General features: G+C 30.5%; 2 protein-coding genes across 11 annotated transcripts; both read right to left on the bottom strand.

Annotated features, from left to right (window-relative positions):
* Positions 1-3,013: 3,013 nt before the first annotated feature.
* HEN1 (double-stranded RNA binding protein-related / DsRBD protein-like protein) lies at positions 3,014-12,299 on the bottom strand. Of its 6 annotated transcripts, none has more exons than XM_083068932.1 (11): positions 12,142-12,299; positions 10,995-11,290; positions 10,052-10,141; positions 8,267-8,724; positions 7,943-8,188; positions 7,114-7,152; positions 5,561-6,510; positions 5,312-5,463; positions 5,120-5,236; positions 4,432-4,569; positions 3,014-3,668 (listed from the first exon to the last, which is right to left on the bottom strand). In XM_083068932.1, exons 2-11 carry the CDS (start codon positions 11,262-11,264, stop codon positions 3,234-3,236), a joined length of 2,895 nt encoding a protein of 964 aa, XP_082925058.1. In that variant the 5' UTR covers positions 11,265-11,290; positions 12,142-12,299; the 3' UTR covers positions 3,014-3,233. The 6 variants fall into 6 exon arrangements, with proteins under 6 accessions (XP_082925058.1, XP_082925061.1, XP_082925060.1 ...); XM_083068935.1 differs by having other exon boundaries at positions 5,312-5,460; XM_083068934.1 differs by having other exon boundaries at positions 10,995-11,285; positions 12,142-12,282.
* Positions 12,300-19,805: 7,506 nt separating this feature from the next.
* On the bottom strand, positions 19,806-22,412 carry LOC109813245 (uncharacterized). 5 transcript variants are annotated; one of them, XM_020377407.3, is made up of 4 exons: positions 22,252-22,412; positions 20,916-21,775; positions 20,672-20,830; positions 19,806-20,315 (listed from the first exon to the last, which is right to left on the bottom strand). In XM_020377407.3, the coding sequence occupies exons 1-4, from the start codon at positions 22,319-22,321 to the stop codon at positions 20,031-20,033; spliced, it is 1,374 nt and encodes a 457-aa protein (XP_020232996.1). In that variant the 5' UTR covers positions 22,322-22,412; the 3' UTR covers positions 19,806-20,030. The 5 variants fall into 5 exon arrangements, with proteins under 5 accessions (XP_020232996.1, XP_029130187.1, XP_020232995.1 ...); XM_029274354.2 differs by having other exon boundaries at positions 22,219-22,336; XM_020377406.2 differs by having other exon boundaries at positions 22,181-22,328.
* Between the last annotated feature and the right edge of the window lie 4,555 nt (positions 22,413-26,967).

The raw sequence follows: 26,967 nt of genomic DNA, 5'->3' as shown, positions 1-26,967 counted from the left end.
GAAGAAGGAGAAAATCCTAAATGTGAGCAACATCTATTATACCAATTGTCTTGAAAGATATTTGGGATTTAACATGCTTCAAGATCGGTCCAGAAGAGGTGGTTATGCTCATATCATTGAAAGCGTGACGACCAAATAGACAACAAGAAAGGGCGGGTCACTTAATAAATAAGGAAGAGTGAGACTGGTTAATGTAGTCTTGTCAGCTATTCCAACACATCATATGCAAATTAATTAGTTTCCTGAGCACGTTTATGACTTTCTTGATAAAACGAGTCGCAACTCCATTTGAAAGGGGTGTACAGATCACAAATTGCATTTAGTAGGGTGGGAAAAGATTACTAGACCTTAAGAGAATGGCGAACTGGGTGCGCAAACAACACGACTTCGGGCCCACAAGTTATGGGCTCATCTCTTGATTAACAGGTATTTTCAACAAGGACATATTTTCAATGCTTCTAGTAAAGTTGGTTCTCCAATTTGGACACTATTAGAAAAGCCTTACCAAACTTCGTTGAGAGTTGGTAGTTCAAAGTGGGGTGTGAAAGCACAAGTGTGTGGTTCAAATCATGAATCTACAAATAGCCCATTTGTAGAAAAGTCTCATGTTCATATTAGTGACTCAAATTTAAGTATCAGGGACTTACAACAGAATAAAGTATGGAACCTGAATGGTTTATACACCATGATCTTGAAGAACATCCGCCAAACCATTATGAGTATGCCCTTTTGGCTAGATCCAACGATTAAGGATCTTTGGACATTGGCTCCAAATATTACTGGAGAATATTTCGTAAATTGTGCTTATAAGTGGTTGAATGACATATCATCAAGGGACAAAAACTTGCCCCATTGTAGTTGGATCTAGAAAATGACTTTTCCAACCAATATATATAGTTCTTCCTTTGGCAACTTTGCCATGATGCCCTACCCACCCGCCATACACTCTTCCAATGAGGAATCATTACATCCAATACTTGATCGGTCTGTGGAAGGGATGTTGAAGATGTCAAACATTGTTTTGTTGACTGCCTAGAAGTGTGCAATCTGTGGAAGCATGTGGAGTTGCAAACTCCTCCCTGGCCATCTCCTATGACTTGCACAACGGTTTGGATGAAATGAAATCAACCTCCTCCAATGGTAGCATACTCCCGGTACTACTCTGGACTATTTGGTGCTAGCAGAATAGAAGAGTGTTTTAAGACTCTAGCGAACCCATCTAGATTATGGTGGCAAAGGTAAACTCATATCGCAATGTTATTTCCCATGCATATGATACTCCTAGGCGCATCAATAATAACATGCATATATCACTTCAAACATATATGGGTAGTGATGTAAACGGTTACGAATAATCACGAATCCGAACTAACTTAATAAATTTGGATAAAAACTATTTAGTATTTGGATCAAATCACACTTGACTCAATCAAAATTTGACATTGTATGGATTTACTAACGTATTTTTTGTTTTTGACTTATAATCCAACCTGATAAATAACAAACATAAATTAGTGTTTAGATGATCAAGATAATACTACTTGTCACTCTTACTTAATAATAAATTTTGTATTTTTTGTTGATAATATTATAATAATATAATATATTTATTTTAAATTTTGTATTAATATTAGTTTTTTAAGTTGATAACAATGTAACAAATTGTTGAGATACAAACAAGTCCCACATCGATAAAATAAGACAAAAAATAACAGCTTATATAATACAAACATACTTCAATGATTGAGAGACCTTTTGAGTAATGACCAAAAGTAAAACCGTGAGAGCTAAGGCCCAGAGCGGACAATATCTCATCATTGTGTAATAACCCTCTAAAAATAATACTTATAAAATACCCCCAGACAAATACCATAACATAACCCCATCACAAATCAATAAATTTATTTTGAAATTTAAATCATTATTTGATTTATGTATTGATAACATTACATTTGTAATAAAATATCAAATAATTAATATTTATTTTGAAATATTAAATTTTTATTAAAAAAATAAATTTAATTATATTGATTCAATTTAATCCAATCAATTCGTGATTAAATTGAATTTTGAAAAAAAAAATAACTTAATCTAACCCATTGAATTTTGATCTAATCAAGTAACAAACCTATCTAAATCCAATCTAATCTAACTCACTTGCACACCCAAAAAAAAAAAAAAAAAGAGAACATATCTGATTTTGGAATTTTGATCCGTAGACATGATGGGGAGTTTTTGATGGTCTTTTTATGGAAATCTGAGAGCTTCGACATCACACATGCAGAAGTATTTTTGACCCTTGTTAATGAACTAGAAGCTTCGACATCACACATCCTTGATTTAATTAGTTAGCATATTAGTTTTCAATTTCGCATATTTCACTTTCCAACTTCTCACTGTTAGTTAATTTGTAAACTTTTAATTTATTCATCAATTTTGTCCAACATGTTCTATGTACACAAAAAAGTTAATTTGACCTAGCTAATTCAGGCTGCTCCCACCACGGGAATTCAATTACTTAATGATCCCCCGTCGCGCCACTCTCTTGCGTGGCAAAACTATAACGGGTATATTTCCCGCGTTCATATATCACGTTTCTCGTATCTCTATCTCTCTATTAGAAATCAAATGCTCTTTAAAATACAATACATTATTAGAAATATAAAAAATATATGTATTAAAAATAAAAAAACATTTAAGGCATTATAATAAGTAGTTAATTCGGATATAAATAGTATCAAAAAGTTACATTATCAATCTCAAAAAAAAAACATCCTAATTTTTTTTAAAACAATTCTTACAAAAGTAACATTCTTATCATACATATCAATCTGATTAAATAATTATATAAAAAGTTTATACAAGCAATACATTATAATTAAATTCTTTCGAAAAATAAAGTTCCTTCGACAGAAAATACAAATTAATAAAAATTAAATAAATTTTATAGAATAAAACATTGGTGAAAATATTAGTGATAATTCTTTAAAATTTATAATGATTAAGGAAAGTATGAAAAATAATAATAATTAAAGTATTCATTACTCTTAAATCTAACTTTATATCAACTATTTTCTTTTTCTCAAATCAGAGCCCTACCAAAAAAATGTTTCATTTCTCCTGCCCTTTTTTCGCATCAATTCTAATTATATCTTGCTTCTCAGCTATAAAAACACCAGCAATCTTGTTTACCTAAATGGACTACGAATTTCAGTGTATAGTTTTTAAATGATTTATTCTATTTTACGATTCCATTCCCATATTACATTATAATGGTGTTCATCAGCATGCTTCAGTACATCATCTTCAAGTTTCCAATCCCTTTTAAACACAGCAATCTGAGAAGCAAAGCCGGGTTCAACATCAGCCGAACCACCAACCCCGCTAAAGTGCACTTTGTAATTGTGCCGAGCAGCTAAGTCACATGCCCATTGTCTGAATTGCTCTCTGGTCCACTCAAATTTGTGATCATGATTACGAAACTTACATGACTGTAAGAGGGTTTTCTCGTCTGATTCCTCTTGTTCTTGGCTTGGAGGATTCGACCTCTGAAGTACTACGTTGTATTCAAAATTTGGTGTAGAAACAATGAGAATTCTTGGACGAAAAGAACTTAATGCCACATCCCCAAATAAACAAGCTTGATCTTCATCCATATGTTCAATCACCTACATTGTATCAGCGATTCATATCAGTTGATTCATAGGTTTAAATATTGTCGCACAATGAAAATATTATGTTAACACAGGGCACGGAAACATGACAGTGATGGCATAATACAAGACCAATTCAAATATAAATACATTCCCAGTGAACTGGCACAGAAAGTAACGAGAGATATACAGTGCTTGACTGCTTGTTCATGCACTGGTCAAAGAATGATTAATACCAAAACAACAGCATTACACAGTTAATAAGACTAAAGTGCTTGAACTAGATTGTGTAGATGAATACTTGCAAACATGTACATGCTACCAAAATCTACCATGAGACCAGTGAGACTGTAGTCACTCCAGAATCATCATAAATGTTCATCTTCCTCACCTGCTCTACTAACTAATTTCATCCCAAGTAGCTATTCTGCGTGATTGTAATGTTCACAGTCAAACTCTTTTTACTTTCAATCTCACGTTAGATAATTTAATTCCAGCTTAGAATTTAGATTAGATCGGTATAAATTTATTAAGCATTGCCTGGTCATAAAAAGAAAAATCATGACACAATGCAATTTAATTTTAAAAAACCCAAGTTATTGATGACAAACTTATTTATCAGATAGTAAACATGCTCTGCACTCGACACTAATCAAATCATGTATAATATATGATTTACTTGTAGAAAAAGTAGACATGAAATAAGTCTTGCATTAAGACAAGCATATTAAAAATGAAATCAACAATGCCAAAATATATAATGGATTGTGAAATTTACCTCTAAACAAGTACCAATATCAAATCCATGCAACTGAGAGCCAAAATTTGTAATTGAACCTTCATAAAGAATTACTGATTTTATGCTTGTCCATTGTCCACCAGCATCTGAATTTGTGACTAATTTTGAATTAAGAATCTGCAGAGTTCATGCACACAACCAAGCAGCTTTACTAACAAAAAAATATTAATACAAAACCACCAAGCCTTTTTCTACTAAATGGGGTGGTTACTTGGATCAAACAATTTCATGATGAAATTCAATGCATAAATAAAATTTCTGCACTAGACAGAATACAAGTCAGCTGCTACTATCCGTCAATATTAAAATAATTCCCTCAACTTAAAAACAGCACATCCACATATTCACCAATAAATGATAAAATTGTATGACCAATTACTTTGATATTTTCAAAAGTTATGGACACTACCATGCACATAGCAACAATTTGCTAATTTCAAGCCTTCTCAAATTATGTAGAAAAGTTGGGACACATAATTAAGGATACAACTTTCATCACTTTAGCACATTTTTAAGATCTATCTAGTTCAGACAAGACTCCCCCAACATTGTTATATGTTATGAACAACAGAACCTAGCTCTTTTTTGTACATCTAAGCATAAACCCTACGTACTATTAAAAAACAAAAACAAGTACTGTAATATGAAAGTGCATGTGAGATGTGACCTTTGCAGCACGGCTAAGACCCTTCTGTGAAATATCAACACCAGCCATTTTCTCCAAAGATGTTGGGTAATTTAATAATGCTTCCAACAAGCTTCCAGATCCACATCCAAAATCAATCTATGATGAAAGAGAACATCAAATTCACAGTTCAGATTAACCAAAGAAAACCAAAGGTGAAAAGATTTTGTATACCAATGTAGAAGCATGAGATTCTAGAATTTGTTGCACTGCAAATTCCACCCGTTGCTTTGAAAGTGGGGGGCTGAAAAGAGCCTGCTCCATTCTCTCCTCAGGAGGTTCAGTGACCTTGATCAAACTTATTTCGTATTCCAAACAACAGTCTTCTGAAAAATATACAGCCATTGACAGTCAGCGTTGGAGATTCAGCAATTTAACCCCAAAATGAACCAGGGAGTGAGAGGTTGGGAGAAAGTAACTCACTAGAAGATAACAAGGAAGGCATTTTGACTGAATCATCAGCTGAAGCAAAAATCAAATCAGAAGTGAGTAAATTTGTAGTGAAATGAGCATACTGGCCAACAGACATCTGCGTCACAACTTCCTCAATATAGAAAACCACAGCACCAAGTCCCACTTCAAACTCAAACTCATCACAAACTTCTATAACTTCTTTCACATTTTCACCCTCCACAGCCAAAGAAACTGAATACCTTATACAAGGTAAAGATCCATTGCATGGACAGACACCAGAATATGGACCTTCAATCTTTAATGAGTTCACTATATTTCCCAGCATGTCACATGATGAATTCCTATATATTGATTCAACTAATTTATTGCATTGAATTGCATCAAGCTGACCATTGTGAGTTGATTGGCCCACAAAAATATCTGTGAAAATGTTTTCATAATAAATCTGGATATTAAAGTTGTCTGCAGTCTGACAAAGCTGCTCAAAAGGGACAATCATACTCTTAAAACACTTGTTTAGCCATGATAGAAGTTTCAATGAAGCATTCTGAATAGCATCATTCTGCTTCTTATAACAATCCTTTGGGGAACACTGAAGTATTAAATCTCCACGTCTAGAAAACAATTTTATTTCACATTTAAACAACTCTGAATCTGAACTCTTTGGAGTTGTTACAGAAACCCCATTGACAGATTCAATCACATTCCCACAGGACTCTGCAACCTTCAAACATGATCCTGACAATCCAGACAATCCAGACAATGTATTGAAAGGATGACATGTAATGGAAAAGAGAGGTTCAGACAAACGGTGCTGGCGGCAAAACATACAAAGTATATCCCTGGGAAGGGAACCCCTCCAGTTTGCTCTTGTTGTGAATTTTGATGGCAACTCAGATGCAAGTATTGCCTCTCTGGACAATTTATAAATGCCGCCTGGGGTCTTCCCAAGAAGCATCCTGTAATGGCGACCAAATAATCATTAAATGATGCAAAACTTGTGCAATTTCGCAGAAATAGATATTGAAAAATTCTTATTGCCAAAAAAGAAGACAATTACAAATGTTGCCAAAGAAAATATTTGATAAATGTAAAATTGAGGAGACAAAATTTGACTGTCAAATTCAAAAAGGGTCAGGTATATGAGAAACCAAAGAATATGTGAGGCACCCAAAGCTAATAGTTATTTCAGTGGGCTGAAATAATTTGAATAAGGCATGTTGCCTAAAAATAAAGTAAGATTGAGAACGATATCTATCATTTGAAAAAGTATTGTACTGCTAGAGAATGGGGAGAAAACAAGGCCTCTTGATTACTCAATAAAGTTCATTTCTTTTATAGTTTAGCTTCAATCAGAAGAGGAGGGAAACTTCTGAGTTTAAGAATAAAAGTATCTATACTAGTGAAAAAACTTAGTTTGCAGAGACATCGGGAATTCTTTGTAAGTGACAAAAATATTTAATAAACAGAAAACTTGTTACTACCATTGTCATCCAGGATATGCCACACCTTCACCCAGAAAAAAGAATGAAAAGCAAATATGTATTTGAATACAGACATACCCAGAAATAGAGATCTGTAATTTTATATTGACTCTGATGCTGATAGCCAGATACCAATGGGATTATCATTTCAGAAAAGAAAAGAAAAAAAAAATTACAACCATAGAAGAAGAAAATAGCAAAAGTGCAGCTTATTCAATTTGACTTTCATTTTGCTTTCCAAAGAAAATAGAAAAAGAACACATAAGAGATATACTTGGAGGGAATGCTTCCCCCCAGTCCAAAGACCATAATATCCTCACTAAAGAACTGGATACCTCTCTTTCATGTTTGCTAACCTATGGTTCTCATTTGTTCGCACTTCTTGCAATGTAACTATGTAAGCAAGGTTGTTACAGCATAACTCTTTTCTCTGTTCCTTTTTTATCTTCCCCTAGTATCAATATTTTTATCCCTCTATACTTCAGTAACCATGGTGGTGCCAAACAAATACCTAGAGAAATTATTTCTTACATAGATTAAGAGTTTGTCAGAATAAGGAAGACGTAGTCATAAGCATTTTCATCATTATGATAGTTTAGATAACAAGCCTGGCAAGGTCCATTTCTATGTTCAAAAATGATATTAAAAAAAAAAACCCTAAAATAAATAATAAAAGAGAAAGAGAAAGAAAATTTTCCACAACCAAAGCACCAACAAAAATTTAGAAGTCCTGCACACGCAAAAAAAAATACTTGGTTGGCCCCTGTGATACTGCAAAAGTGCATGACATAATAACACATTTCTTTTTCTCAAAATTACTTGTAAGATTAGCCTAGAAGACAATATAAGGTTGACCATTACACAATAAAGAAGGAAAATTCAATGAATCATTTGAATTTAAAGAGACCTGTAATATAATCGAACTGTTACATCCTCATAGAAAAGATCTCTAGATTTCCGCGTATATCCAATGGTTGCTAATATTGCATCTCCAATTATATTTTGCCCGGCAAAGTAACTTGCCCTTGCATTCAGAGATCCCTTAAAATAAAGGGTTTCTTTTCCATTTGGAAAGTTAGAATATAGATCCAGTAGATATGATTTTGGAGCAGCAAAGAAAAGTCTTGTCTCAGAAGAAGCTTTACCCAAACTCCTGTAGAGCCCCAGAAGTCAAGAACAAGTTAGAAAGTAATCACCAAAACTACAAAACTTTTCTATAATGTCAGCATACCTAGAAATCAGAATATTGGCAGCATCTTGAAAACCAAGTTCATTTGCAATGATATCAAGGTAGTATTCTTTTAAAGAAATATGAAGTGTCAAATCTTCAATAGATTGTTCCACTGAACTAGGAATGCGTATGGCAGCAACTTGAATGCATTCTTGTGAACCATCATCTTCTTTCATTAATGACTCTATAATATCTTGTGGATATGGACTCTGCCTTCTAATCCAGAGATGTCGTTCAGAAGTAGCAAGAAACTGATATAAGTTTGCAGTGGCCCTCATTATGTATGAAATAACCAAAAATGGGTCTGACTCCACCTCAGGATTGATACATCTACACAAGCTAAAAATCTTTGCATCATATACAGCAATGACAGAAAGAGGAACCAATCCACAAAGATCACCTTCCCTCCACAAAGTTGCTCGAATGTGACCACTGAGTGGATGATCACATATAAGAAACTGTAGAGGTATGAAATGGGGGAAAAAGAAGGATATCAGACTGATTTAAAATTTACCAACAGATAATACCAGAACAACATTGCCTCGATAAATTAAATTCCCCTTTTCCCTTTTGACTAATAGACCAGACCACAAATGAAGTAAGATATAAAGAGTTCATTGGATTTAATATCTCCCAACTAGATATGTCCAACAGTTTTTAGAGAAAAACCAATGCTAAAAGAATTATAAAATCCACATCACAACAATAATCACACAAGAATTTATTGCAGTGAATCCTTGTCATTTACTACAAAAAAAACTTGATATTCAATAACTTGAAATGAACTACAAACTATAAAGTAACAACCAACAATGTCAATTAGGTTACTGTTCTCAAACTTCGCCAAATATCATGATTATTAACTTAACAAAGAACTGAAAGCTACATACAGATCATTTTAGTAATTACAACCTCTAAATATAAGCAAATATTTGGGGCAAGGAGGGGACTACTTTATAAGGATGGTCATGTCAAACCAAAGAGAAACTTGATGATTCTTTTAACTATCCAACCAAATACAATAAAATAGTTGACTATATAAAAGGAACGGCAGAGCTTTCATTATGCTTAGTTTCCTAACTTATGATAGGCATCACTTAATATAAATGAAGCACATACACTAATATCGGACACAACACAAACACTCCATCATGACTAATGTCCAAAATATAGGACACTAACAATACAAACACACACAAACAAGAGATTCAAATGAAATGAGAAATGAAAAGTGTAAAAAAATACCTAAATTAATAAACAATATTTGCATATTATTGTATATTCACCTTTTATCCATGATGATGAGTCACACAAAAGATACATTATTTACAATCTAAGCAATTGATCTCTTTACAAAAAATCTCAAAACAAGAAACTGAAGATATATCTTATAATAAAGGTATACAATATTCAACTTCTCAAATCAACTTTTAAGTTTTACAATTTTTCTATGATGCTAAGCCTCACAAAAAAAGTGAGACATTAATTTTTAATATTTTATATTATATTTCATGTTGACTTTTCTAAAATCTAAAAAATCTTTTCTAAAGTCTAAAAAAGTATTTTAAAAAAATACTAGTGTGAGTCCATCCATATGGAAGTGTCAGCTCAAGTGTCTAAGTCATACAAACATGTCATCTCGAGTGTCCTAACTAAAAAAATTCTTTAATTGGATACATAATGAGGAGTGTCAGACATGTGTCTATCAGGTGCTAGGAAGGTGTCCATGTTAGAAACGTGTCCAACATTGCAACATTTTCGGAAGGTTAAAAGTAAATTACCTACCTTTTCAGAAAATATATAGGCAATCCGAGCTACTAAACTTTCCTGTGCTTCTTGTGGAGTGGGATCAATGGTTTCTGGACAAATGCCAAGCTGCAGGATAGTAATTAATAGTTGTAGCAGTAAGTTAAAATGCCATAATCATTAAGACAGTATAAACACTTGAATAAAAGATATAACAATATAAAGCCAGTTCCTATGTAGCAGAGAAAATCTATAAGAAAATAACAAAATACTATTGAAATAGGAAGCATACATATGAAACAAACTGTAGCGGTAGAATCAATATCAGGAAAAATATTATATGCCTCCATAACATATTTGAGAAATTAGGTATAGTTTAAAAAAATGAGACAATGAGTCATGATAAATATGATTAAGCCCACAGTAAAAATGACCTCCAATACAGGGCATTGGCTAAAAACTACATCTTCCAGGAATTGAAATTCGTGTGCAATGAATGATACAATACATTACACAAGCATGATTATATTACTGAAAATACTCCCTTAGTTTGACTAGAAGAAACAAGAGTAAGATTCACATATATGGCAACCTCAGAGTGTTTGGCATTGACATTCTCAAATGCAAGAAAACAAACCCGTCATACCCATTTGACCACTATATCTTCTAAGCAGGACAAAAAATAAAAATAAAAATAATCAGCAATAGCCGAATTTAAAATAATTAGTAATTTACTGATTCTATCTTTTCTTGCTATCTTATAAAACACTTGTTTGAATAAATAACTAATATTCAAAAGGCAAGTGAGATAAGAAGTTGTAGCTAGATTCAAAACACTTGTGATTGTGACTAAAGAAAAGTAAATGCTGTTCTTATCATAAGTTCACAACAACCATAGGCAGATCAAATTGAAAGGGCAATCAAGTAAGAAGCATGATGACAAGAATCAATAATTTACATACTGATTGGAACTGGGTGATACCTTCTCTATAGCAATCTCTGCTGCAGATTGCTCTGCATCCTTCTTTTTCTTGAAGATTCCTGAGATGACAGAAAGTTCTGGAAGCTGCAATGTGCAACGGTAAAGGCAAGGTCCCATTTGCGGAATATTCAATCCTGGGCATTCAGTTTGATGAACCTCCTTCACTTCCTCCACCACATAGCAAGCCTTATTGCCAAAATTTTGGTGTATTATAGCCTTGGGCGTAAGGATTGGTTTTTTAGGTGCAACAACATGTTCTCTTGTTTCCATGACAAAAGCTCAGACCATCCACTATCCTAGAAAAAAAAAAAAAAAAAAAAAAAAAAAAAAAAAAAAGGACCAACTAAGAACTTGTCCATCTCCAACATACTTGAAACTTGACATCATCATATCAACAAAAAATTATTTATTAAGGGTAACTAGTATACAATATAGACTGTGCAAAATAAATAAATTACACATACATTAGACTTTCCATTTTCTTGAGGGATTGTAAAACCTTTAACTGAAAGACGGGAAGAACACATTTGATTAAAACCTAATTTATTCTTCAATCAGCATTTAGAAGGTGGGGAAAATCAAACCCTCAATCATCAGCATTGCAAAAGTTATAACCTCGGAAATATTTGTTAATCCAAACTAATCATTCCAAAAATTTCTCTAATATACTTTTACCAACACACACACACACACACACACACAAAGAAAAAATAATTTAAACTTAGGAAACTAAAAGCAAGTCATTTGTAGTTGCCTAATCCATAAAGAACTATATTACTCTCACCCAAGTAAGTTTCGCATATTTTGGGATAATAACTGTAAAAAGGAAAATAAAAATTGATGAATTCCATTTCGTAGCCGATTACCAGTATAAGGAACAATGGTTGCACTGGCGTCAAAATTGGAACCAAATATTAAAATAAATAAATAAAAACTGGTTTGCTTCCACAGTATTGAAAGAGCGATGTTAAAAGGGCGAAGAGGAAGGCGAAGCAAGCATTGATAGTGATGGTAATAGAAGAAGCATGGGGGAAAAGGAAAGGAATGAAATTAAGCGCGGAATATTGAAGCTAATGGTGGGGAAGAATCAGAATAGGATAGAAAAGCAGTTAAAAGAGATTGCATTGAAGAGAGAAAAAGAAGTGACCTTGAGTAGGCACGCAATGGGGTTTGGAATGAGAAGGATATATGAGTGAAGTCAAGTGTGGGAAGAGAAGAGTGAAAGGTTCTCTTTTCAAGTGCTTTTCCCTTCATTCTCCCCCTCTCTCGAATCATGCGTCTACTCCTGCTAACTTCCTCGTTAAGGCTTTTTTTTTTTTTAAATAAATTCTTAAACTTTTAATTCAAGTGGGAATATTTTTTAAGAGTATATATATTGATAGATCTGTGTATACGTATTTTTAAATTGTAAAAATAATAATAATGATAATTAATATATATTCAAGAAAATAATTTATATGCCTACCTTATATCATTTTAATATATATACAAACACATGTTAGTTGAACATATCTTTGCATGACTACAATGTATCTGTCCTTTTTTTCAAATATAATTTGTGATTATCATTGTGCTTGCTTTACTTCAATACTGTTTGTATAATCTATATTTGTGAAGTTTTTGAAACCTCGCAATACGAATATATCTCGCTTCTTTTATATCAGATGTTGGTTCTTAATTACACATATTTGATTTAGGTTGAATTAGAAATTTATACTGTGTTTGAACTTTGAATAGTGAATTTTAGAAATTTATAGTGTATTTGGATGGTTAATTTTATAAATTTAATAAATTTTAAAAAATTAATTTTTTTTTATTTATTAAATATTTTATTTGAATAAATTAATTTATTTTTTTAAAATTTAAATTTTCAGTTTAGATAAATTAATTTAATTTATATTGTAGGAAATTGATTTTTTCATAAATAAATATATATTTAAATTTTAAAACTATAAAAATAAAAAATATATATATTAATCAGTTTTTAATTATTTAATAATTAAAAAAATTTAATAATTTAAAAATTAAATATTTAATAATTAAATATTATTGATATTTTAATGTTATTAATCATAAGAGAGGAGAAGAAAATAAGAGAAAAGAGAGAGAAACAAAGAGGAGAAATGGAAACCAGGAATAAGAGAGAATGGAGAAAAGAGAGATGGAGAGAAAAGATAAAGAGGAAAAAAACAAAAGGAGATAAAAGTTAAAGAGACAAGTAAGAAAAGAGAAAAAAAAATTAAAATCGTACTCATCATTGTATTGATTTTAATAATATATTTAAATAATTTTATATTTACACATTCTTATATAATTTTAATTTATATAAATTTTAATTAGTTTTAAAAACATTATCTTTATAAATAAATTTCGTATGAAGTAGATATATCCATAATTTAAAAAGAAAATATTTATATTAAATTTATAATGATCAGTTTTTACTTTAAAAGTTGTTTTCTTCATAAAAGAAAATTTGATTAACACTAATCGTAGAAAAAAAAAAAGGAAAAAAAAATAGTTATGGCTATCTGAATTCGTAGATTACTTTAAAAAACTATAATGATGGACATAGAGAAAATATATAATACTTATATAATATAAATTTCGTATAAAGTAGATATATCCATAATTTAAAAAGCAAATATTTATATTAAATTTATAATGATCAGTTTTTCCTTTAAAAGTTTTTTTCTTCATAAAAGAAAAATTGATTAACACTAATCGTAGAAAGAAAAAAAAAAGGAAAAAAAATAGTTACGGCTATCTGAATTTATATATTACTTAAAAAAAACTATAATGATGGACATAGAGAAAATATATAATACTTATATAATAATATAATATTTTTAATCTCATTTTATTTTGGCCGTTAACTAAAAGGCCCGTAAATTTTTCTCCCGCAATTTCACGTTTAGTTCATTTCTATTTTATTTTCAAGTAACATTTTTATCCTTATCTGTATAAAACAGTTAATTCATTTATTTAAACATCTAATCTAATTTATAACTATCATGCATTAATTAAAAAAAACTTTATAACAACATACTTAATATCTCATTAATTTTTTTCCATCATCTCTTAATAAATATTTTTTCTTACACATAAACTCAATGATCCAACCTCTAACCATACATTTAAGAAGTCACATGTATTATTTTTAATCAGATATAATCAACAATGATTATTATAAAATGCTAAATTTTAAAAATAAATTATTATATACATTAAGTTTATAATTTTATATTAGAAGGTCACATGATTCACGTTTGTTGATCTTTTATATGATCGAAAGTAATAAACATTTTTACATAACATTAAATATTTTACTATGATTAGTTTATTTTTTAAATTTAATTATTACTTGATTTGTATAACCATGATATTTATTATGTGGTTTTAAGTATAAATTAATTTGATTTAAAGTGTCAATTTAAATGTAATAAGTGTAGAATTACGATGTGTCTTCATTCTTAATAAGTAATATGTATGTATGAGATGTATTATATGAGAATGATTGATATTAACTTTTAGTTTAAAAGATTTAAACTACAAATACAATCACACCACCTTTCTTATCGTTGTTGTTATCATCATTAATGTTTGTATTACCAAAATAATTATGATCATTGTTACTATTGTCACTAGTGATGGTGATATTTGTTGCAATAGACAATGGTGTTGGTCGTCATTATTGTAGTTGTTATTGTCACCATCACAATAATAATATCATCATTGTTGTAAAATTGAATTTTGTTAATAATTTTTTATTTTATTAACTAATTTGATGTTGTGTTTAGTTGTTTAATTGTTGTGAAAATTTAAGGATTTATGAATCTTAATGAGTTTTGTTGTTTAATAATTATTTTGAGTTAGGGTCAAACTTGGTCTGATTTATGGAAAGGTATATATAAGGTTTTTCTTAGTACTTGAACTTCAAAAGTTCATTTCTTATGAAACTTAAAGAGAAGTTAGGGAGAGAAGCTCTGAAGCCAAAATCCTCCCTTCTTTTGAGTTTTCCAAAGAGTGTTAGGATCCTTCCCCCGAAGTCAATGAGTAGCTGAGTATAGATTCAAAGCCTTTGAACCTGAGAATTAGAGATCATGGTGTGGTAGTGCAGAGTTTCCTTATAGGTCCTCCATATTCTCTTCTACATTTATTATGATTAATTTAAAGATAAGGGAATTTTTGGATATTCTTGTTGAATTGTTAATTAAATTGTTGCTTAAATTATACATCATTGTGAATGTGTTGTTAATTTTAGAAGAGGTTTCTCTTTCTTGGTGTTTTGGAGAAAAATTGGTGAATTTGATTTTTGTAATGGTTGCATGTTGCTTATCTTAATGAATGTGAGTTCAGTAGATTGTAATTGAGTAGGATTACTTGTTACATGTTGAAAATTTTGTTGAGTTTCATGTAGATTGAGCCAAAACATGAATCTATCAAGTGTAGAATTTACCATCACCTAGGTGCAACTTCATGACGCCAAACATGATCATGCAAATCAAAAGTTATCTTCCTCATTGATGTCAATCACATAGTGTTGGACGTGAGTTAAAGGAGAGTTCTCTGACTTGGTCATGTTAAAACCTAGTTAAGTGGCGTCAGGCGTAAATAAGGCAATAGCTTTTTACTTAGACAATGCCAAGCGTAGGTTGTATGGCATCGTGTGTGATTCAGGTAGAGGCTATCTACCTAAATAAGGTTGAGCATGGGGCTTAGCCATGTTAGATGTGATTAACACATGGATTCTTTGTCTCATCCATGCCAAACACAAGTGGAATGGCACCGAGAGTATATGAGTCAGAGGCTCTCTACCTTAGGGATGTTAGGGGTTGGGAGAGTGGTGTTGTGCGTGGGTTGTTAAATGAAATGTTGTTATTTATTTGACTAAGTGTTGAACATGTATTAAGTGAATTGAGTTACTCACATGATGTATGCTACTTAAGTTGCCATTTGTTTATGAATGAAAGTTGAAAATTGAATAGTAAGTTACATGATGACAAGAGGTGTAGTGTTGATAGCAATTATGTTATGAATACTTAATGCATGGAGTTGTACTATGTTGATTGACTTAGCATTAGAGGAGAAATGTTGTTTTAAAAGATGAATATCACATCGTGATGATATGATGTTGTGGTGCTTTGCAAACTGAGTTGTTAAAAAATTATTCTTGAGTATAGTTGACTCTTAAAGTGAAATATTGAGTCTCCTTAAGGTCTTTAGTTGACATCTATGAGGTCAGGTCGAACTATACATGTGACCAACCAAGTAAGGTACAAGATCAAGGCCAAAATTCCTAACTAAGTACTAAAAGGGACACAATATTTGGAAGGTAGTTAGCATGTTAAGGTCATGGTAGACTCACACCTAAGTTATTCTATCCTTGACAAAAATATTGGACTTTTCTAATTTAAGTGGCGAAATTTGATAAATCATATTATATAGTGGAATGATATCTAAATTTGTTGTTGATTTAGCAAGCCAAAAAAGATTATGTTTTTAAGTTGGTTTGGTAGGCTCAAACCACTTAAATTGTTCATTTGTGTTATAAGAGATTTTTTAGTTGAAATGTGACAACACATATACTTGTTGTGTTGTGCTTATGTTGTGATTGATAAGTTTTGTTATTCGTATGCTAAGTTGATATGTTGTATGACTGGATTGTAATATGTTGCCATATTGTTAAGTTGTAAAATTGTGTTGATATGTTGATCTGTGTTGTTAGGTTGAACCTTAGGTTGTTGTGAAACATTGAGTTGTTGTATAGTTAGTTTAATACTTCTATACTATGTTGGTATTTTTGGATTCAAGTTTATCCTTGCATTTTCCTTATAGTTAGACTAAGATGATCATATTTGTTATGAGAGTAAGATAATAATAGGTTGAAGGTTGTGCACGTTTTGTGAGCCATGCTAGAGGATGGCGGGGTTGTTTAATTTGAAGCTATTTTGATGAAACTGTTTTTGTAGTTGTTGCTAGATTAACAACTATGATTTATGTTACCAATTTGGATTTATTGTAAATATGTGTGTGCGTGTGTGTACAAAATTTACGTTGTAAATTCTTTAAGGAAGATATATGATTTCAGATGTTTATTTTCCTATATATATATATATATATATATATATATACACACACACACACACACATATATATATATATATATATATATAGAGAGGAGGGTTCAAACGACACCGGTGTAACTTTAACTAAGTGTTACACCGCTCAATAACTTTATATTAAATGTGAATTTTTTAAATCCAACCGTTAGATTGAAAGTTCATATCTCTTAGATCATATATATCAAATTTTATATTAATCTAAGATGATTTGATACTTCATTCTCATAAAACAAAATTGACGTAATATATACATTTTAAAATATACTAAAATATAAACACTTTGATTACCTTCAAGTTGTTGTTCAATTTTAACAAAATTTGACATATATGATCTAAGAGATATGAACTTTCCATCTAACGGTTGGATTTTTAAAATTCACATTTAATATAAAGTTATTGAGCGGTGTAACACTTAGTAAAAGTTACACCGGTGTCGTTTGAACCCTCCTCATATATATATATATATATATATATATATATATATATATTGTTGCATGTATATCTAAAAATTGCTTATATGGTAATTCTAATTAGTTAGAGTTATGTTTTTTTGCTACTTTAGTTATTGAGCTATAAAATGTAGGGAACTATCAAGTCATTATAATTGTCATTATTGTTATTATTATCATTATCACCATTGTAATTATCATTGTTTGTCATTACCATCATTATTATCATCATCATTATTGATACTATGGTCCCCGTCACTATTACTACTTCCACTATAATCCTTAATGTCATCACAATTATCGTCACAATCACAACCATTTTTATTGTCGTCATTGTTGTCACACAAGGTCAATCTTAAAATTTTATAGATTCCAGGAAAACACAATAAATTATGATCATTTTTTTTGTCCATTCGAGATCAAAGACTAATTTTCACTCGCGGGATGTAACTTTTACCGTCTAAACATTATTTTTTAACATAGACAGGATCAAATCTATAAGTATTAGGTCAACTCTCTGTGTCGTAAGATAGGCCTTACAACCCATTTAATATAAGTATTAAAATATAAAAATATATTTTATAAAAAAATAGACATGTAATTTTATTAAAAAAATTGTATGTCTTATTATATAAAGTATAATATAGTTTTAGAGAAGATGAGTAAAGTAATAGTATGGAGTATAATTTTTTTTTAAAACAATTCCTTCAAGTATCAAGTACTGATATTATTAAACGCAATTTCATTTTACAAATACATCAAATTTAGATAATGAATGTAATATATTATTGAGTGCATATATATATATATATATATATATATATATATATATATTCATTTGAAAACAATTTTTAATATTTTTTCAATGCATTATATAGTACGAAACTAAATAACAATTATTTTCTATAAATAATAAATAAATAAAAACGATGATGATAATGACAACAACAACAATGGTAATAGTGATGATTGTGACATTTGTGTTTGTGATTTTAAATAAATAAGTCTCTTAATATAAATTGTTTATTTTAATCTAAAATTTGAGATTGATTATTTTCATTCTCACGTAAGAAGATCACTATCATATGATATATCTTTTATACGTGTGTGTTTTAACTATATTTTTTTTTATCTTCATAACATACTTTTTTTTAAAAAAAATTTATATTTTAATTCTTGTAAAATTATTATTTTTATTAAAATGGTCCTTATAAAATTTTTATTTATTTATTTTGATCCTTGTTATTTTATTTAAGTCCTTATTAAATATATTTTTTATTTTAGTTTCTACAATATTTTATTCATTTTAATTTAGTCTCTTTGAAAATAAATTAACAGGAACTAAAAGCAAATTATCCATATATTACAAAGACAAAAAAAATATATTACAAAGATTAAAACAAAAATAAAAAAGTTCTAAAAGTAAAAAATAAATTTTAACAAAGACTATCTTAAAAAAAATAATAAATCAAAACTAATATATATTTACACGTGTGTTATGCTATTTTTGTTTTAGGTTCGAACCCCTGACCTTGCTTAAGCGTGGATCAACCCCTACTGCAGAATTACATGCTTGAAGTTCGTGTGTTATGCTATTTAATTTCGTATAAAATAAAACTCGATTAAAATTTTTAAAGATTTTACTAACAATCCTCAAGACATTGATTATTGAAATTACAATAAAATCACATGAAAGGACGTGTAGATATATTTTTTAATAAAAAAATTACTTTTGATTCCTTAACTACTCTATTGACTTGGGTACACAGGCATTTTCCAAACTTAAATAATAAAATATAATTTTGTTGAAATTCCTAAATCAGATGCGACATAAGATGAATTCAAACTTCTCAAAAATCTTACTCAACCAGTCAAGCATGCAACGGTGCAACACGCGTGTGGAACTCTCGATGCACTCCTCCCAAGTCTTACCCACGGACCCCACCCCAAAGGCGAGACCCTTTGCTTGATTTCTCATGCTGTGGATAAGAAGAAATTCATAGATATTGGGGCCACATAATTAAACATTATTCATTTTTCATTTGATGAATTAAAAAGCTTAACTATACTCATACAAGAATTGATTGGATTTGGGACCATAAATATGTAATGGTTTGAATTACCTACTTAATAATTCTTTTAGGGACAGGTTTTGAGGAACTTATTTAAATTTATGCAAATAGCATATAATCATTACACAAGTTCTTTCTAGATTATCTCACTAAATTTTATTCAGAAGCTTATCAAAATAAACACTTGATTTATTTCAGCTAGATTCATGGCCAAACAATCTCCAAGGAGAAGACCATTTTGTGTAAAAAAAAAAACATGTCACATAACCATATGAGGAGGACTAGTTTAAGACAAACAGTACAAACTATCACCACCACAATATGTCTGATACTCAAACCCGAGAATGTATCATGGTACACCACTCATATATAGCATGTCACTAGTTACCTATATCAATCAAAAATACTATTCGTAAAGAATGAAGAAGAACGAGAGGAATGTCTGAAGTGTTGGTGTGGAAGCTGTTCTGCCACCAATAGGTAGAAAAGCCCCATCACTCCAGTGTGCCCACGGCTGCTGCTATAGTTAGACTCTAGAGTTACAGTCTCCCCATCAATTATCTTCACAGAACCTGGTTTAGGATAACATGTGGACATTCCTACAATGTAGTTTGCCTCATTTCCTACTTCCTTTCCCTTTCCATAACTTGGTATTGAGGAACATATAACCCTTCCATCCTGATAATGTCAACCAAAAAATTTCATAAAACATGTTACACTACAATATTTAAATTATGAATCAATATTTATAAGAAATTACTAATTGTAAAATTGCTTCTTCTGCTTTCATTGTATACCAATGAAAGAAAAAGATGCAACTACCAATAAATTGCCAGCAAACAACTCACTAGTACATGGAAAGACTGAAGAAAAAAGTAGTGCGAACTTGTAACCCCTTTTAATTTAAGGGACAATGTCATTATTCATTACCATTTCTCATCTTGTATGAATAATTTTTTATGCCAAGCCATGCAACAAAAGGTTAAAAATGTTATATCTAAATATTTAAGAATAGTCGCAATTTTGAACATCACCTGTCCATATAGAGTTGATCCGGTGCCACCTGAATGCTGATGAGCAACACCATAGATGACATAACCACCTTTTTGCATTGGGAGGCTTGTCCTCTTCACATGATTACAACCATTACCATCCTTGTGGTCAGTGCTGCAAGATTCAACCTCATACTCAACCTATAACAAAGAAATATCTGTTAACCACTTATGCCTAACACAGCAATAGACTAGTATATGCATGTCTCTTGATGAATTCACTTACTCGGCAATCATGCTCAAAATTCCCTCTAGAATCATCTGATATTTTTAAAGTATCAGTCACATCAAGTATATAAATCTTAGCAGGCACTATAAACTTGTCCCAGTCAACCCACTTTACTGTGTATCTCAGGTAGAGGCTCCTCTTTGGGCCCTCAAAGCCTTCCCTCAACCTGCAATGGGTATCATCATAGCAACAATACAAACCTCCTTTATAGTCTGACCTTAGAGGCTCCCCGTATTCATCCTTTGTAACGTTGTAAAGGTCACACTTGCACTCAGTGCACCCCATCTTATCCACTACACCACGTGTATCAATTGCATGAACATTGATCATCCACATCTCCTCATACCCCTCTGGAATTTCTTCAGGGTTACCTACAACTATTCCAAAAGGATCCGGAACATCCGTAGCAGTTCCTCGCGTTTCAGATCCAAGGCCATAATATTGTCCCAGAGCATTTCTTTGGCATATGCCACTGTTCCTCACCATGACGTAGTCAGACTCAGAATCGTGAAGTATCCTATGAGCATCATACCTTGTGTGTGTCGTCAAATATTTTGGTTGATAGTACCTTGCAACAACCCAGTGGTGGAGATAAGTTTCATGGAGAGGCACAGGGTTCCCTGCTTCATCAACTACTTCAGCATTGAAACTCTTAAGTGCAATATGACCTCTTGGAAAATCAACATCATCATAATACTTATTGGCAACCGATCCCGGTCCAAGTTCAAACTTGGGGGACAGAAAAACCGCTGATTTCACATTACTTTCAGTCTTCCCGAAGGCACATAAGCATGGTATCAGCACAAGTATTGCCAGAGGCAAAAACAAACCTCGAGATACAGAACGCATGTCGATATCTGTCAACAAAATCTTAATCAGTTTGAAAATTATATTAAACAGATTAAGATTGTCAAGGGAATTCTCAATTCTGCAACCAGAAATGATCAAACAGGGAATCTGGGTATACACAAGCATATAGGATACAACTCAGCAACTATAATTAAACCAAACATAGTTCGCATCGCAAAACAAAATTCAAAACAAGAGCATACACGGTGGTACCTACTCAATCAAATACAAAAGCGTGTTGAAAAAATATAACTGTACGAGAAGTCAACCTATGAACAGGATTATGATGCAAACTTGAGGGCAAACAAAAGAACTAAGAGAAAGAAAAGGCTATATATGACTATGAAGAGAATTTAGCATGCAAAGCAATGAAAAGGGAATAATAAGTGAGGGAAGAGAATAAAAGACTGTGCCAGAGAAGCTAAGCAGAGGATATGATGATGATGAATACAACGAGAGTATGGAGGAAAATGGAATTGCGTACTGCAAACACTGAGCCAAAAAGACACGACAGTTGAAGGCTTTGTTTTGCTTGACGAGATACATTGTAACATGATCCAAGCAGATGTATTTTATAGACAAACACTTCTCCGAAGATAATATTACAGTCTCAATCTTTTCACACTTCGGAAAGTGAAATGTGATTTTTTTTCCTGCTTTCTATTCATTTCGTGTTTTATTCATCTTTCGATACGTTGGGATTTGAGACAAGTGTAGAGAGCACATGCTGTGACGAAATTCAACATTTGTTTTCCATCCGTTAAAATTCCGACCATGGCTACATACAATTCAACATTTTGACTCTATTCATAATAATTATATGTATATTTTTCTCTATCACCTCAAATTGTTGATTAGATTTAATTAACTTTTTCATACGTATAATTTTATAAATTTTAACTGATAGTTCTTATAATTAAAAAATATTTGTTTTAATACATGTTATTTGTATTTATTTTTAGTTCATGTCATCTATTATTACGAGGATCAATAGTCTATTCGAATAAACCTTTTCAAGAAAAAAAATCCAAATTTTTTTTTCGGGATAAAACTGACTTGTATATAGATTAAAAATATTTTGAAAAAATTAAAAATGTGTTCAATAAAATTAACTTATAAATTTACAAGTTAGGAATTAAAAAATTAGAAACCTATAAATTAACTTATTAAATTAAATGTATTTGGTATAATTAGTTGATTAATGTAAAATGACGTATTTATTTAATAATTAGAATGAAAAAATAAGATATAATTAAAATAGTTTCTGAATTGAAAAAGGGTAAAAAAAATCAAATAAATAAATTAAAAAAAAAAACTAAAAACTAAAAACTTATTTTGGTCAAATTAATTTATCTATACTAATATATAAAGGGATACTCTTTTTGGTAACTATCTTGGTCTCCACTTTTTTGGACCATTATACCCTTTTATGTTAAAAAATTAGAAAAAATATTTTTTAATCAAATTTAAGAATTTGAAACTAATAAATCAGTTTTACAATAATTATTTTTGGTTTTCATTTTTACATGAATCATTTTATCCTTTATTTATTTTTTAATAACTATTTTTTTATGATTAACTTCTCATTTTTTTCTTTTAATTTATTATTTTTTTAATTTTTTTAATACAATGCAGGCACGAAGTGCCTTTTTCCTGCTAGTAAGTTAATAAAAACAATTTATATGCTCCTTAAATGCGATACCAAACACGCTTAAATATGACAAAATTTTTATAAATTAATTTTAACTTATAAAAAACAATTCATTTTTTATTTTTACTTTACCTAGATAAAATTTGTGAAACTACATAAATTAAAAAGAAATTAAAACGGTGCGTATAAAAACAAAAATATTTTTAATTAATTATAAAAGCTTAAAAGACCTCATGAATATAGGAAACAAAAGGATATTCCAACTTATTCATTATATTCTTTTTCTATAATTATCTCTTTTTGATAGAGTGAGCGAATAGCCCGCGGTATTCATTTATTTATGATTTAAGTCGACATCATGAGTCATGACATGCAATTATGCCGTCTATTATAAATTAACTATTTGTTGCTTTTACTTTTTACGGATCATATGCAGATATATTATATAAAATCATAGATATGTTAAAATAAATTAATGTTTTTAAAATAAAATAAATAAATAAATAAAGAGCTCAATAGTCGCATTCCACATATGTGAATGTGAAAATTGAATTGGGTTATTCTAAAAGTGCATCCTACACTTTAAAGTATAAAGAGCATTTTACTCTTTAGAAGATAAAGTGTAGAAGTTTTAATTAAAGTAGTGAAGTTTTATAAATTATTTATGAATTTAGGGTAATTTCCAAATATAGGGCCGCTACAAGAGATGTCACAAGTCAAATTTATGTGTCCTGTAGTTTTTTTTTCTTTCTTTTTTTCATTCTTTTCAATTTTTTAATCAACTTTTTTATATGTGGATCACGTGGAGACCGCATAATTAGTATGTCTCTTCATTGGATACATAATTGCTCTACGTTTTTTCATGATGGTTTTTTTTTAATGTTTACGCAATTTAGCTTTCTAATGACTTGTCAATGGTTCTTATATTAGACGACATAATTATTAATAACAAAAAATTATCTAATGATTTAAGATTATAAGAATTATACTAATACTTGAATATGTATCATATATAAGGTATATAACAATACATCAATTATACAAGTTATATATATAGTATAGATATAATGAACTACTCAAAAGAAAATTATACAGTCTAAATTACTGATCAAATAACTTATATGCATCACTATACAACTTTCATTCAAGAGTAGCTTCAAAATTACGGAACAAATAGTTCTAGTACCTCTTAGTGGTCTCCATTGCACAACTCTTAGGACTAGCCTATCCCTACCATGTTTTCATATCACGTACGATCATTGTAATCTAAATCACATGAAAACACATAAGAGTAAGTTAAAATTACAAAAATAACATGAATACAACACAAAACATCAACAACATTAAGTATATCAACACATCTTAATTGTATCTTCAATAGTATCAATGTATAACATCATAATGTAACCAACACTGTCAAGACAAGCAACTTAATATGTAGCAACCCAAGGTTAGCACATGCAACCCACACCATCTCATAATTCAACACCTCAACATGATTCATTTTAAATCAATATTTCATATAAATAGCACAATTTAAACAACGCATCACAAGCACAACACAATAACTATATGTATCATCAAACATTTCTACTAGGAGATCTCTTACAATACAAGGTGAGCAGTTTAAGTGGTTTGACCATATTAAATCAACAACACAAGGTAATCTTTTTTGACTTGTTAGATCAATAATAAATTGGATATCAATCCACAACACGATAACTTGGTTTCTCGAATATTGTCACTTAAACAAGGAAGTCTAGTACTACTATCAAGGTATAACGACTATGTATAAGTCTACCACGACATTAGCTAGCTTAACTAAGTCTCTTATGAAAATAACTCACAAACTACCTTCCAAATACTCCACCCTTCCAATACTCAATTAGGAACTAAGTTTTCAACTTTGTACTTTACTCAATTTGATCGTTTTATACATGTGTACCTTTACCTTGCCCACACACAGTACCAACTAAGTCCTAGAGGAAATTCAACACTATAATTCTTTTCAAGGGTCAACTTCCCAAGAGGGGTTTCCAACAAAGTTGGGTTCTTGGAGCACCACGACAAAATATCTATACAATAGGATATGCAACTTTTAAAACCTCTCCTATAGTCCTACGTTAGTCATCACAACTCAATAAAACACCATGCTTAAATTCCTAAAAAATTCTCAAAATTCATCATCTCAACAACACAACAACATCACACATTTAGCAATTTCAACACAGTTATACAACCCACAGCCTACAACTTAAGTCCACTTTCAACTAACAACTCACAACATAATTCTCATTATACAACATATAAACTTTCAACATATTAATTTTATTATCATGCAACGTCATCCATACAACTCATTCATCACCATTTATTAATAAAAAAACTAAAAAAATGTTCTACATACAACTCATTCATCAAGTAAAATCAACTCAATTAAAAAAAATTGATTAAGTTCTCACGCTAAGTGTGAAATCTCACATTAAGCGTCAAACTTCTAGGGAGGTATATAAAAATTTTGAAAGTCCCCATGCTAAGCATGAAGCTCTTGCTTAGCCTTAGCTTCCCAGAGGACATCCAACCCTCATACTAAGAGTGGAAATCCACGCTTAGCCTCAACCTTTTAAAAGCACATCCCAGTTCTCACGCTAAGCGTGACAAACCATGCTTAACCTCACATTAAGTTCATAATTCATTCAACAACTCAACATTTAATGTTACAAGTTTTTCTTCTTCCACCACACAACGCCACATGGCAACAAGTTGATGTAGGTCTATTATGCTTCTTCAATCATATACCACCACATATCAAACCTTGATTGGTCAATATTACTTATTAGTGTATTTTATAAGGTAGTTGTTATTGTACCCTTAAAGATCGAGAGATTTTAGTATATTCTCTAATGTGTACCAATAAAATAAATACACGTTATTTAATGAATTAGTATTTTAAATAATTTTTATTTTTATTTAATTTTTTTAATGTTATTTATGTTTAAGTCCTTATTTATTATGCTTTAAAATTAAAAAAAATTATTATTAGTTTAACATTTTTGGATTTGTTGAGGGTGCAATTTTCTAATCAAAGGTGTACATGTTTTTTTTGTCAAAAGGTGCTATATGCGATTTTCTGATCATAAGGGTGTTATATGTGATTTTTTGATCACAAGGTATTTTATGCAGTTTTTCAATTAAAGGGTGTTTTGCAGTTAAAATCATACAATTCTTCACAACCAAATAAGTTTTCGGTGTAGTTTTTCGATCAAAGGACGCAATTTTTTTGATCAAAGGATGTTGTTCGTTGTTTATCAATCAATATGGGTTTGTATGTTGTTTTCTGATCAACGTTAAAACCTTACAATTATTCTCAGCAAAATTGTCATGTTTTTCATTTTATTCGATCTGTATTAAGTTAAACATTATTCTGTTATGTGATTTTACTAGGTGACATCGAAGTTCCTACCTTCATTGTCATCATCAAAGCGCATCACCAACGCAGTACTAGATCATGCCTTAAGAATTTGCTCTGAGTTCAATCTCATCGTGCAT

The sequence above is a fragment of the Cajanus cajan genome, chromosome 2 (genome assembly GCF_000230855.2).
Source record: "Cajanus cajan strain Asha chromosome 2, NIPB_CcT2T_4, whole genome shotgun sequence".
Classification (NCBI taxonomy): Eukaryota; Viridiplantae; Streptophyta; class Magnoliopsida; order Fabales; family Fabaceae; genus Cajanus; species Cajanus cajan.
The sequence above is the reverse complement of the archived record's forward strand: the minus strand, read 5'-3'. Positions and strand labels throughout refer to the sequence as shown.